This window comes from Xyrauchen texanus, chromosome 43 (assembly GCF_025860055.1).
Source record: "Xyrauchen texanus isolate HMW12.3.18 chromosome 43, RBS_HiC_50CHRs, whole genome shotgun sequence".
NCBI classification, from domain to species: Eukaryota; Metazoa; Chordata; class Actinopteri; order Cypriniformes; family Catostomidae; genus Xyrauchen; species Xyrauchen texanus.
Window position 1 is genome coordinate 9,767,526 of NC_068318.1, and position 13,507 is coordinate 9,781,032.

The 13,507-nt window shown below is 38.6% G+C and overlaps 1 protein-coding gene across 1 annotated transcript in view; it reads left to right on the forward strand.

Annotated features, from left to right (window-relative positions):
* The window catches only part of LOC127635981 (spermatid perinuclear RNA-binding protein-like), a 141,145-nt gene that overhangs the window by 88,611 nt on the left and 39,027 nt on the right, over window positions 1–13,507 (forward strand). Inside the window, 3 exon segments of the mRNA XM_052116311.1 lie at window positions 7,778–8,013; window positions 8,246–8,295; window positions 8,298–8,446. Coding sequence (XP_051972271.1) covers window positions 7,778–8,013; window positions 8,246–8,295; window positions 8,298–8,446 — 435 coding nt within the window.

Below are 13,507 nucleotides of genomic sequence, written 5' to 3' on the forward strand. Positions count from 1 at the left end.
AGTGCGTATGCACAACTATACACTGATAACTACCAAACATCAGCATTCTTTCTCTGGTTTTCATGTCAAAACATAAATAGTGCAATGGTAAAAATCTGCGTCTACCGATTGTTTTTAGCTTTAACTGTTTGACAGCGCAGCCGCTTGTGTGTGTGTGTGTGTGTGTGTGTGTGTGTGTGTGTGTGTGTGTGTGTGTGTGTGTGTGTGTGTGTGTGTGTGTGTGTGTGTGTGTGTGTGTGTGTGTTGCTGTTCAGTTTGACGTTCTGTTTGATTAAAGTTTTGTTGTTTGTTACTCCGGTTCCCGTATCCTTGTTTCCCGAACTGTTACACTGACAAAACAGCAACATAAACAACCACACAGAGCTGTCGTGTCTCTCTCTGGCATCCCTTGCCCTTTCCTTACCACCCCCCGCCGATTAGGCAACCCAGCACCAGGCATGTATCCTCACAGACTGGCCACGCCCTCCTCTTCGGCACAGGTGTTTACATGGCCTTACAAAGTGTTTGCTTTTTAAGCATAATTGGTTTAAGATTAATCTGATCAGGCTATATAATTTGCAATGCTGAATGAGAGTAGTACTTGAATTTATTCTTGCATATGTACCCTGTACATTTGACTTTTTTTTTTCCTTCAGATTTTCAAGTAATGTTTTTGCTTTGAAAGCACATTTTGGAAAGTTGTGCTTCACCTCAGAGCTAGTTAAACTCTTTATTGAGCATTTTTTGAAAAAACTATGGCGGAAATATTTGGGGAAAACCCAGGCTAATGGGCGGACACTGTTGAGCACTATTGTCATCTGTTTGGATATTTCCTACATACTGAGTCCCTCTATCCCTTTTTGTCCTTCCCCCTCAATCAATCTATCTCTCTCTCTCCCTCTGGTATAATGCATGATTAAGATGCAGTGCTCTCTGCTCCTCCTCGGCTATTTTACACTCTTTTACACTTCCCAGTATGTTTTACAACCGCTCACAGGCGGCCATTAGGAGCGCCTCATAAACTCTGCGCACTGCCTGTTAAATACTGGCCTCATGCCACCGAGAGACCACTGTCAGTAACACACACACACACACAAATATGCATATTCATTACCCAACCACACTCTGCCGCAGATGGCGAAAAAGACCACACCCCGTTCCACGCTCGACCAGACTCTGGGCGACTCATTTTAATATTCACACACATGCGTAGTTTGTATAGTAGTGTCAAAGTGCACTGTTCACACAGTAATTGATTGACTCCGCTAAAGGTCGCCGCATTCAAACATCAACGCTGTAAGTGCTCAACAGACAAGCTGGGCTGACTTGTTGCGGGTTGGCAGCATAAAGATGTCACATTTGAAACAAATGAATTTAGTTTTTCTTTGCTTGCTAGTTAAACAACAAATGTCATTTAGAAGATGGATGGGTCGTGTTGTTTTTATGACTATATTCCGTGAAAGGTCACTCGCACTCCAGAGACTGCAGTGCTGGTGATTGAGCTTTGATACGCTATTGAGTGTGTCTGCTATTGAATTGAGAAATGGTAAAGGAAGGCCGACAGAATGAAAATGATAAAAGAGCTGATATGATTGAGATTCATGATTGTGAATGAAACTGCGAGGAATGGATTGATGTGAAGATTTGGTTGCAGTACACGCCTACCTTTTCATATATCTCTTGGAGTCATTCTGTGCTTGGCTGCATGCATGCCTCCTGCAGTCGGCACAACAGAGAACACACCTTAATGTGCAAAAGTCGGATACACCTTTCTATTTTCGTATAATAAATATATAATAAATAAATTCATCAGTCAGTACAATTGTGGTTATGTGGATGCTGCATGTACTTAAAATGATAGAATTATATCTCTAAAGACAACATAAAATCACCTTTTCTGCCTCCAAAACAATGTTTCTGCGGATGCTACCAAGGCTGTGTGGGTGGGACAAAAATTATTTTAGCCAGTAATATAATAGCCGAAAGGTTCTAAACCAATCAAGTCTCACCCTATGTTAATTTTTTTATAAATATTCATTTACTCATTACATCAAAGACTCATTACAGTGTCATTTCTGTGTAATTATGACATCTTTCAGGCTTCCTGTGTACTCCCCTCATCTTTCATTGGTCTAACAAACATATAGTCCCAGCTTAAACTCAAAATGTCATTAGTTTAAACCTATTTTTCTATTTCAAAGCACCACATTGTTAACACGTTTGAGGGAAAATAAGCCTACGAATGGCTTTCTTACAATTGCCTCTACATACTATGCTGGGATACAAGAAAGTTTTTTAACCCAAGTGTTTAGGACAGGTTGTACATGAAGTGGTCTTTTGATCTGCCACTCTGGTGTCTGTCTAACTCTGTCATGTTAAGTGACATTAATTTGGATACATATATATATTTTTTTTTCCATTATAAGAGAGTTTACATCACTACCCCAAGAATGCATTCAGTATGTGGGTCTTATATGACCCATATGTGTTTCCTATGAGATTCAATACATTTAACAACATTTTTGTAATAGATAGTAATGAAATGCAGGATATGTTAAATACCATGTTCATGTTTAGATTTACTTTGTTTTGTATGTCTAGAAAGTTGTCATTCAGCCGATGCTTTATCCAAATTGCATGGCGTTATACCTATAACAGGTACAGACATTTTGGAGCAACCTGAAATGTAGAAAAAAATACATCACCGTTATTAATTATTTTTGAATAATTGTTCTTGTTTTGCTTGTGCATTTATGAGACTGTAGATGAGTCCCTCTTTTTGCATAATCTTTGTAATTAACATTTACATGCACTGTAATTTGATGCGCATCATATTCATATTCATTCAAATTAAGTAATTTTGATGAATTATTGGAGAAGAATTTCTCCTATATAGAGAGTTCAAGCAGACCATCATGCAGTGTAGAATCAGTGCAGATTGAAGGAATGCTAATAACACATTTCATGGTTCCCACGGTCATGGAAAATTTAAACTAGGAATTTCCAGGCCTGGAAAAATAATTTAATTGGCTAGAAAATTCTCAATGGTTTTGCTTTAGGGTTCAAATTTTACTATTGATGACCCAACGTTGCTTTACCAAACAAAAATGTCCTAAATTACCTGAAGCTTAACCTGTAACACATCCATCTGCCTCATTTGGGTAAGCTTATACCAAGCCACAATAAGGTTTGATATGGGAAGCATTTTATCCTCCTCTTTAAATGATAATAAGCTTATTTGTTTTGCTATCCTAACTATTCATGATTATGTGGTTAGTTGCATTTTATATTTGCATTTAACATTGCTTTTACCCTGCTGTCTGTGACACTTCAGAACTGGGCTAAGAATCGAATTGGACCTCACAATTCCATTTGATTTTGATTTAGGGAGTTGCACTCTGATTCCAAAGCGATTCTTAATGATTCTCAATTTTTACTAAAATCTTTGGCGAATTGAGTCTCGGTGCCAAATTCTGTGTCAAGTTTCAAATCAAATCTGTACTAAAATGTGTCTATTCTGACCGCAAATTGAATACGCTGTTGTAATAACCAACAATAGTGGAAGATGTATCGCTGCGACTTTCCTCAAAACAGCTGCTTTAATCAGTGCACGTCTTGTTTTTGTGGCTGTGTATAATTGTGATTCCTATGTAAATATATTTATTAAATTTATAAATATTCTTTTTTTTTTTTTATGATGCAGAACATCGTTTGGTTGTTTTCTTGAACAGTTTATTTTTGGACTGTTAAACAGATATAAAGTGTCCCGCATATGTTTGTTTGCACCTATTCATGAAATATATGCCATTGCAGATGTACAGTAGAGTATGCTTTTCAACAACCAGAATAAAATAAAAATAAAGTGAGTGTGTGTGTGTGTGTGTGTGTGTGTGTGCGTGTTTTTGTGATTTACGAGGACAATTTTGTAAGTTACAAATTAGTAATTACAAGGGTATTATGCTATAAATGTGATTTATAGGACATTTCTAGTGTCCCCATAATTAAAATCGCTTAAAAATCATACTAAACAATGTTTTATTGAAAAAGTAAAAATGTAGAAGGTTTTCTGTTAGGGTTAGGTTTAGGGGTTGTGTTAGGTTTAGAGGATAGTATCTATAGTTTGTACAGTATAAAAGTCATTATGTCTATGGAAAGTCCTCATAATGATAGGTAGACCAACGTGTGTGTGTGTGTGTGTGTGTGTGTGTGTGTGAGTGTGAGTGTGAGTGTGTGTGTGTGTGTGTGTGTGTGCCACTAAAACAGCACCAACCCACATCTCAGAATAGCATTCTGAGATCATATTCTTCTCACCACAATTGTACAGACTGCTGAGTAACAGTAGACTTTGTCAGTTTGAACCAGTCTGGCCATTCATACAAAGCAGTTCCATCCACAGAACTGCCGCCCCATGGCCTAAATCACTGAGATCAAATTTTTTCCCCATTCTGATGGTTGATGTGAACATTTAACTGAAGCTCCTGACACATATCTGCATGATTTTATGCACTGCTGCCACACATTTGGCTGATTAGATAATTGCATGGATGATTGTTGATGCCAGATGAGCTGGTTTGAGTATTTCTGTAACTGTTGATCTCCTGGGATTTTCACAAACAACAGTCTCTAGAATTTACTCAGAATGGTGCCAGAAACAAAAAGCATCCAGTGAGCAGCAGTTCTGTGTACAGAAATGCCTTGTTGATGAGAGAGGTCAACAGAGAATGGCCAGACTGGTTCAAACTGACAAAGTCTACAGTAAATCAGCACTCTGTACAATTGTGGTGAGAAGAATATCATCTCAGAATGATGTTCTGAGATGCTGTTTGGTTGCTCCAAAAATCACATAAGTCAGCAGCAAAGTAATCCATTAGACTCCAGTGGTTAAATTAATATATTTAGATCATTACGTGTGGGTGAGAAACAGGTCACTTTCACTTTCTTCTTGTGTTTTTGGTGATTCACATTTTTTATGCAGATCGCCCCCTACTGGGCAAGGAGAAGAATTTTAATCAAAAAGGACTTAAATATTGTTCTGTTTCTCTCCCACACTAATCATATCACTTCTGAAAATAAGGATTATAACACTGGATGCAATGGATTACTTTTATGATGCCTTTATGTGCTTAATGGAGCATCAAAATTGTGGCACCCATTCACTTGCATTGTATGGACCTACAGAGCTGCGATATTTTTTCTGATATTCTGAGATATATTTGTTTGGAGAAGATGAAAGTTATACACATTTGGGATGGATGAGTGTGAGTTAATGATGATAATTTTCATTTTTGGGTGAACTATTCATTTAATGCAGAAACTGATTTGCTGGGTATTTGATCTAGTCGAGGGTTAGAGGAGAGACTGACAGAAGGTGAGAGACAGTAGTTGATAAAAGAAGGAAGGTTTGTGGGTGAGCAAGCGAGGGGGGGATTGGGGGGAGGTGCATGTTCATGTCTGATTAGAAGAGGTTTAAGGGTGACTGTCACTGAGCTAAAATTGATTTCCACCCGAAAGGATGATGTAGAACTCTCACTGGTTAATACAGCTTGCCCATGTCTGATGGCGTGTTCCTGATGGGTGGGGTGTGACATATGGCTTTGGACACGCATTTGTGAATCTCTGTCATGTGTGTGTGAGCTTTTTGAATGGGATGCTTGTGTAGACTTTTGTTTTGTCATGGAGGCAAGCAGAGGTGAGGTTGATTGATTAAAGTTTCATTTGCCGCTGAATACCTCTCTACAACCTTGCACTTCCTGTCTCTCACACGCGCAGTTTACTTACAAGATAAATTGAAGAAGTCCGTCAAGGTGAACTTCAGAAGTTGAGAGTCCATGTTTTTGATCGTCACACAACTTTATCTGTGTTTTAGGGTGAAGATATTCTCTTAAGAAACCCTAAATTTCAGAATATATCTGAGGCTATGTCCACAGTCATCTGGATACATTTGAAAACTGCGTTTTTGTTTTCGAAACGTTTTCCGTCAACACTACTGTTTTTAAAAGTTTTCTAAAAGTTGCTCATCCACACTAAAACATGAAAATGCTTAAATCCTCTTACTCCACATGCCAAAAATCACTGTTCCATGTACAGTCTAAAATGCAATTATGCTGGGGTTCCGCCTCCAGACACCAATTTCGGTTAAACTTCCCGCCGTCTTTGAAGGAACGCAATGTTAAGGTTGTATAAAGATACATTTATCTTGCTGCTACTACAATGGCCGCCATCATTATTGTTTTTGGTTTAATGGATCACATGACTGCATCACATGAACACAATTACATCATCGTTTACAAAGTTTCTGTTTTCCCTGTCCACACTAGACAGCGTTTTCAAATGTATCCATTTTCGAACAGCTAATTTTTCGCTGTCAAAAATCTCAGCGTGGACGGAAGGCCAAATATATATATATATATATTTTTTTTACTGAATGTAATTTTCACCACATCTCAAATTATTTATTTTGTTTTATTACATTCTGTGGTGGAAATTTTTACATTTTTAAATTTTTGGGATAAATGTGTTGAACTCTTATGCTTTACTAAGGCTAATTTTATTGCTAGCATTTTATGTATCCTAAATACACAAAATTAAATTGCATTTAAAAAAATATATATATTTTTGTGTAATTTGAAAATGTTACAGCATTATTTGGAAATGACATAACAGAAATACTGTTATTTTAACTTTTTACCTTAACTTTGTTTCATAATCATTTTCTATATCACTTATCTCATATTTTATTTCAAGCTATTGTCACTTTTTCCTCAAAACAAGTACATTAATCTTTGAAAAAACTTGATTGGTGCTAATGACTGATGGAAAGTTGTCATTTGAGTAAAAATGTATCATTTTCACATGATAGATATTAAAATAATTAGTTTTATTATATTTGTTTATATTATTTTAGTTCATATAAACAATAATCAATACAAGTCATTTGAAAAGTGCCAAAATTGTATTCTGATTCATTTTGGTATGTTTTAGTTATAATGTCAGTTTCGCTTACTTAAGAAATTCTCTGTCAGTTAATGCTGTTATCATACTTTCAAACAAGGTGCATTAGAAAATATGAGTTTACACATTTTATTTTATCATCCATTTTTTCATCATTTAGTCACATTTTAGCTCTTTAAAAATTTACAAAATCATGTATTCCATCAATAAATATGATTTTGAAATTGCATTTATGAAATTGCATATATATATATATATATATAAGACCGGCGGCAGTTCAGTGAGTGTCGCATTTCTCAGAAGTGTTTGAGTTGAGTGCATATTAATGACAGTGGAGTCGAATGGCTTCTTTTCCACATCTGTGCTGTGTGTGATTTGAAATAAATGTTTCTATCTCTGTTGTCTTTTTATCAATGACTGACTGTAAATACAGAAAGGATATTAAAAGCAGCATTATTCAATGTCAAATTGATTGTGTGGATCTCGTCTTTGGACAAACATTACATGAAACGAGTCAAACTAAACTTTTACTCTCTGTGATAAACTTCTTCGCCACTACAAATCTCAATCACTGCGAAGTGAATTCTGAAGAAGTACCAGCAAGTGGCTAATCACAGACATTTTTAATCACATTGCTTGAAATTTGGTAGCATATGCATGTTAATTACACACATCATTGAAAGTTAAAGATTGATCTTGGGATTTTAACAATCGACATCTGGATAACGTAAATTAAGATGACTATTTATTACTCAGCCCTAATCCACAGCTACACAATATTTTGTATTGTTTCTGAGTACATTGAATCCACTAGTTATTAAAGCTCTGAATCTTTTCTGTCTTTCAGAGATCCATTCGGTCATTCGGGAACGATGACCGTCACGTCATGGCGAAGCACTCCACCATCTACCCATCCTCTGAGGAGCTCGAGGCGATACAGAATCTCGTCTCCACCGTGGAGGGTGCCCTCAAACACGTATCCGATTGGATAGACCAAGCTCAAACCAGCCAATCAAATGCATCCAGCACACAGGAAGAGGAGACAGAGACCAGCGCGGATGAATCGCTAGAAGGCAGCACAAAGTGAGCACTGCCAGTGAATGCTAGGAAAAATGTACAGATTTCACAACATTTCACACTTTAACTTCATGGTGGCGAATTGTACACAGGCAAGCGTCACTCAAGTTTTCTTCAGAAAATGTAACAATGTAACTAGCAACAAACATATAAAATTGGCACTGCTCTGGATTGGGTGTAAATATTTCACTTGTGTAAATCTGATATAGAGTTGGTAATGATAATTGTGTTTTCCCAGTGAGAGCAGCAGCTGTAGCAGTGGTCCTGCTGGTGCTGGTGGTGGTGGAGGGTTTTATGTGGTGTGATGAGGATCGGTCTGGTGGCCAAAGGCCTGTTGATTAAAGGCGACATGGACCTGGAGCTAGTGCTCATGTGCAGAGAGAAACCCACCCAAACACTTCTGAGCACAGTCTGTGACAACCTGCCCCTGCAGATACAGGTAACAGCACACCCACATATGCTAAATTTACCCACAAAAGCCATGTTGTAAATTAATTTACATCTCATATGTTGTCATTACCGTACACAGCTGCTTGTTTTCCCTAAAGATCAGCTCCAATTAGAACACATTTAGCTACACAGCCATGATTGGACTCTAGTTTTTCTAGTTGTAATTTGTGGCTCGCTTTGTGTCCTTACAGTGAAGCACTGAATATTATGTAATGCACTTGTTAAAATGTGTTTATTAAAGTGATTTTAGTTCAAATGTGTTTTGCAGTTGTATAAATCTTGGAAAAGTATGTCAGGTAACACTTTACAATTGTAATACACACCTACTGTTGTTCTGCTGGTGCACTGGGACACATCATCAGTGATGTAACCTTGGGTCTTTGGGAGTTTCTGGTCTTTCAACATCAGACACCCTCACCCAGGTGAACCTGCCAGGGTTGATCAGGCCCTGGCCTGTGTCCCAGTACCTTGCACAATCCACGGTTCGCTCCTTGTGATCCACAGTCATCTGGAGGACCTTTCTGCTGCCTCTGTTGCACTCTTAATGGCCCTATTCTTGCCCACCGGTCACTTCTGAGCGACTGGCCAGCGACTCCTTAGCAACCCACCTCCACCTTTTCACACCGTGCTCTCCACCCTTCGCTGCGGCACAGCTTTACGAGGTCCTTATACTTAGTTTGCTTCCTCTCATGGGCCTCAGTGCAATATTCCGAAGGGATGGTGAGCTCCAGCATGACCACCTGCTTGGTTGACTCCAATGTCTGGTCTCTGCAATCTCCTCAGGAAACCTCAGCTGTTTTCCTAGATTGACCTTTAGATGCCAGTCATTGGCTGTCATGAGAATCTCTGTCTGTGGTCTCTTTTGAAGCTTGGGGCACTCTCCTTCAGGTCTTTGCCTGTTAGAGGCTCTTGATCATATTGATGGCTATAGCGATGGTGCTGCCAGTCTCCTTTAGCACCTGGTCATGGCACCAGCGGTATCACCCTTCTCCCAGTGCTTTGGGATAGCAGCTCAATATATGTTTGAGTGTCCCATTTCGTTGACATAATGGGCATGCAGGTGCTACGACATTGCTGCAGGTGAAGATGTTGGATGAACTTGGCAATATGGTGCATACCAGGAAGTTGATTTGCTGGGGCATTGCTCTCCAGAGCTCTGGCCATGTTACCTTTTGTGCTTCTGCTGCTGCTTCCCATCTGATACATGCCCTTTGCTGTCTACAAATGCGTGCCTCTTCACACCCAGCTCTAACTTCTCCCTTAACCAATTTGCGACATTGTAGCGCACTGCACTGCCACTCTCCAGACCGCTTCTTCCAGAAGCCATGGTCCCCACCAGCTCCTTATGCCGCAAACGGGATTCCGCCTGTTCCACTGCAGCCACCGCTCTCCACTTCCGCCCTGTTCTTACCTCAATACAAGCTTGTGAGACTTTTGGGTCACTAGAGTCCCTGTACTGCATGACTTCTCTAGCACGAGCCACCATGAACTCCTCCTTGATGCTACTGAAGGGGAGTTTGAGTTTGGTCTAGTGTCCGTAGAGAGCGAGGTTATTAAGTCTCAGAGGTAAACCCAACCACCGACGGAGGTAATCGCTTACTTTTCTTTCAATGCTGTTGTTAATCGGACCTCATAAATCAGTAGTGGCCAGAGAATGCGTGGGAGGATTCCATGTTGGTAAATCCATGCTTTCAACTTTTCAGGTAGGCCAAACTTGTCGACTGTGGCCAGCCAGGACTCCATAGCTCGGTAACTTGCTTCAATAGAAGGGGTGTTTTTAAGCCTGCAGTTGAACTCCTTCCCTAGGCTCTTCACATGTTTTTCTGTGATGGATGATATGGGGATGCTGCTGATATTAAAGCAAAACTTCCTCTCAGCATCAATGACCTCAAAACCTTCTCTCAGCACCAATGCTCTTGATTTGGCTGGTTTGAAGCCCATTCTTGCCCATGAGATGTGTCTCTCAAGCCCCTGCAATATCCACCTGGCACCGATGTTGCAGTTACTGTCAGGTCATCCATAAATGCCCTAATCGGGGGTTGCCACTCCCCTGACCTGGACAAAGGGCCCCTCAACCTCTGCACATTTCACTAACAATTGTCACAATTACAATAAGGTTCCATCTGTTTAAATGGATAGTTCACCCTAAAATGAAAATTACATTCATTCCATCCCATGTGTATGACTTACTTTCTTCTTCAGAACACTTTTTTTAGAAGAATAGTTCAGCTCTGTAGGTCCATTCAATACAAGTGAATGGTGGCCAGAACTTTGAATCTCCAAAAATCACATAAAGGCAGCATAAAAGTAATCCCCACATCTCTGTGTATTGTTTAATCAATGTCCTTTTGAAGCGATATAATAGGTGTGGGATAGAAACACCTCGATATTCAAGTCCTTTTTTACTATAAATCTCTACCTTTTACCAGCCCCGACCAGTGGGTGGCGATATGCACAAAGAATGCGAATTGCCAAAAGTAAAAAAAAGAATGTGAAAGTGAAAGTGGAGATTTATAGAATAAGAAAAATAAATACATATTGATCTATTTCTTTCTCACACCTATCATATCGCTTCAGAATTAATAAATACTAATTAATTGGCAATTATATCTGGGAAGAGTATGCATTATACAACCTGCCCGAAACACACACATTCTCTGGCCATCCTCATTATTTAGCCTTGAGACTAGATGGAGGCAAATAACACATTTTGGATTTCCCACAGTAAATTGCAAAATCAAAACCAGATCCAGTCTATTTATATGCATCATGTGTAATTAATCCAAATCTGCCAGCTACCAGCTTCCCTAATTAGACACTCAGGACAGGCTGGGGGGATGGGTTGAGCACCACTGACCCTCTCTGAGCCATACACTCATACACACACACACACACACACACACACACACACACACACACTGAGACCCCAGACTGAAATCCCATTAAAGCAGAGTCTGCTGCCAGCAGGTCAAGTCTCCATATAATGGATCAGTTCTTTATGGAATTGCAGTCAACTGCTTTCTCTTGTTTCATACTGTGCTCTGTCCACTGCACTCATACTCTGTTTTGAACTAGTGGTGTTACTTTCGTAAATTACTCGGTGACAAATCTTTAAGTGAACGAATCGTTCTTGTTAACTTTCAATATTTCATTGATAATCTTCTCTGTTTTATATTTTGTTTTTTCTCAAATCAGTTGTGTCAATAGTTTAATGACTCACTCATGACAACATACTCGAGTAAATATGCAATCTCCAGAAATATCAGCACTATTGGAGCACATCTAGTCCAATCAGGTTTGAGGATCAGAACTAACTGTTTTAAATTATACTGGGTTTTAAAAATCAGCCAGCCCACACGACTCCACATGTCAAAGTGTCCTTGGGCAAGACACCGAACCCCAAGTTGCTCCCAATGGCAGGCTAGCACCTTGCATGGCAGCTCTACTGCCATTGGTGTATGAATGTGTGTATGAATGGGTGAATGTGTCACAGTGTAAAGTGCTTTGAATACCGTTAAGGTTAAAAAGGCGCTATATAAGTGCAGACCATTTACCATTTATGCAATATTTAAAAAGAAAAATAACTATTTTGTGATATAAAATGGCATGTATGAATATATTTAAGCAATATCACACAAGCAAAAGTGCGGTCATAGCATGATTGTGAGTGTGATATTGCTTATATACAACAGTTCAATAATCAATAATTTTTTTTTAAATTAGTAAAAAGTGAGTACGTGCGTGCGTGCGTGCGTGCGTGCGAGAGAGATAGAGAGAAATGGAGCGTGTGCTATCACTTGTTGCCACTCCTAAGCAGAGATGCTGTCAGTTTTCTGAAGATCAGCTTTTTCAGTGGAAAAATAGCATTCAAGCAGGGGTATTTCTCCTTATTTCACGATAGCCGATGCGCAAGAGTCGGTCCCTATAGAAAATGCAATGTCCGCACCCATCGTGTAATTAATCAGTCGTTGCGTCTCAGCTGTGATGAGCTGTAATGCTGAAGTTGTTCGTTTAAAGCCATTTAAAGCTATTTCCTAGCTTTAGTAGTGTAGTAGTAATACAAGCGATCACGAAGAGCTGTTGTATGTAGATGTAGATGTGGATTCACTTCACATCACTTAACTGGCTCATTACACACACAAATTATCTTTTGCCACCACCCACTGGCTAACATATGTAATGTCAAACAGTAAAGACAAACAGTAGCTCTTAACACATATGCACTGCTCTTACACTTTAGATCAGAACGGCACGAACACAAGCGGAGTGATTCACACACACAGTGAAGCGTCAGATAGATAGATAGATAGATAGATAGATAGATAGATAGATAGATGGATAGAAAGAAGATTTTGGTCATACCATCCACCAATGTTTGTGTGTGATAGAGAAATCTGCTCTATACTGCAGTCTCTCCTGTTACACTCAGTCACATACTGAGGTCACAGCGGTAGGAGATGTAATTGATCTCTGGTTTACATGAAAAGAGCTTGGTGAGCTTGGTGAATTGGAAATTTGTGGCTGGAATTAATTGAATGTATTACAGACCCTGTTAACACTTAGTACACCCACATCTAACCAGATTACATTAAACATTAAAGCAAGCATCTAAACTCTCTTCCCGCCTCATATTCTGGTTTGTAAATGCATTGTGACAGTGTGTCATTGACCAGGTTCATTGACGTCTTTTAATTTAATATATGATATGAAATATTTGTGTGAAAATCTTCCCATTTGCTCTTAAATCTCAATTGTTCTTGTGCACATAAAATATAGTGCCTTTAGATGCATTGCACTACACTGTAAAAATGTCTGTATTTTTAACGTTAAAAGAATGTAAAAATGTAACAATTAAATTTTTTTTTACTTGTAATATATGGTAAAAAAATATATAGAATATTTTTAACATGACATAATTTTACTGTAAAATATTGTAAATATTTAGATTTAGTAAAAAGTATTGTTTTACCTTATAATTCACTTTAAAAAGTTTAATATGTTTAACAAGAGAATAATTTAACTTTTTACGTTAAACTATTATTAAAATAAC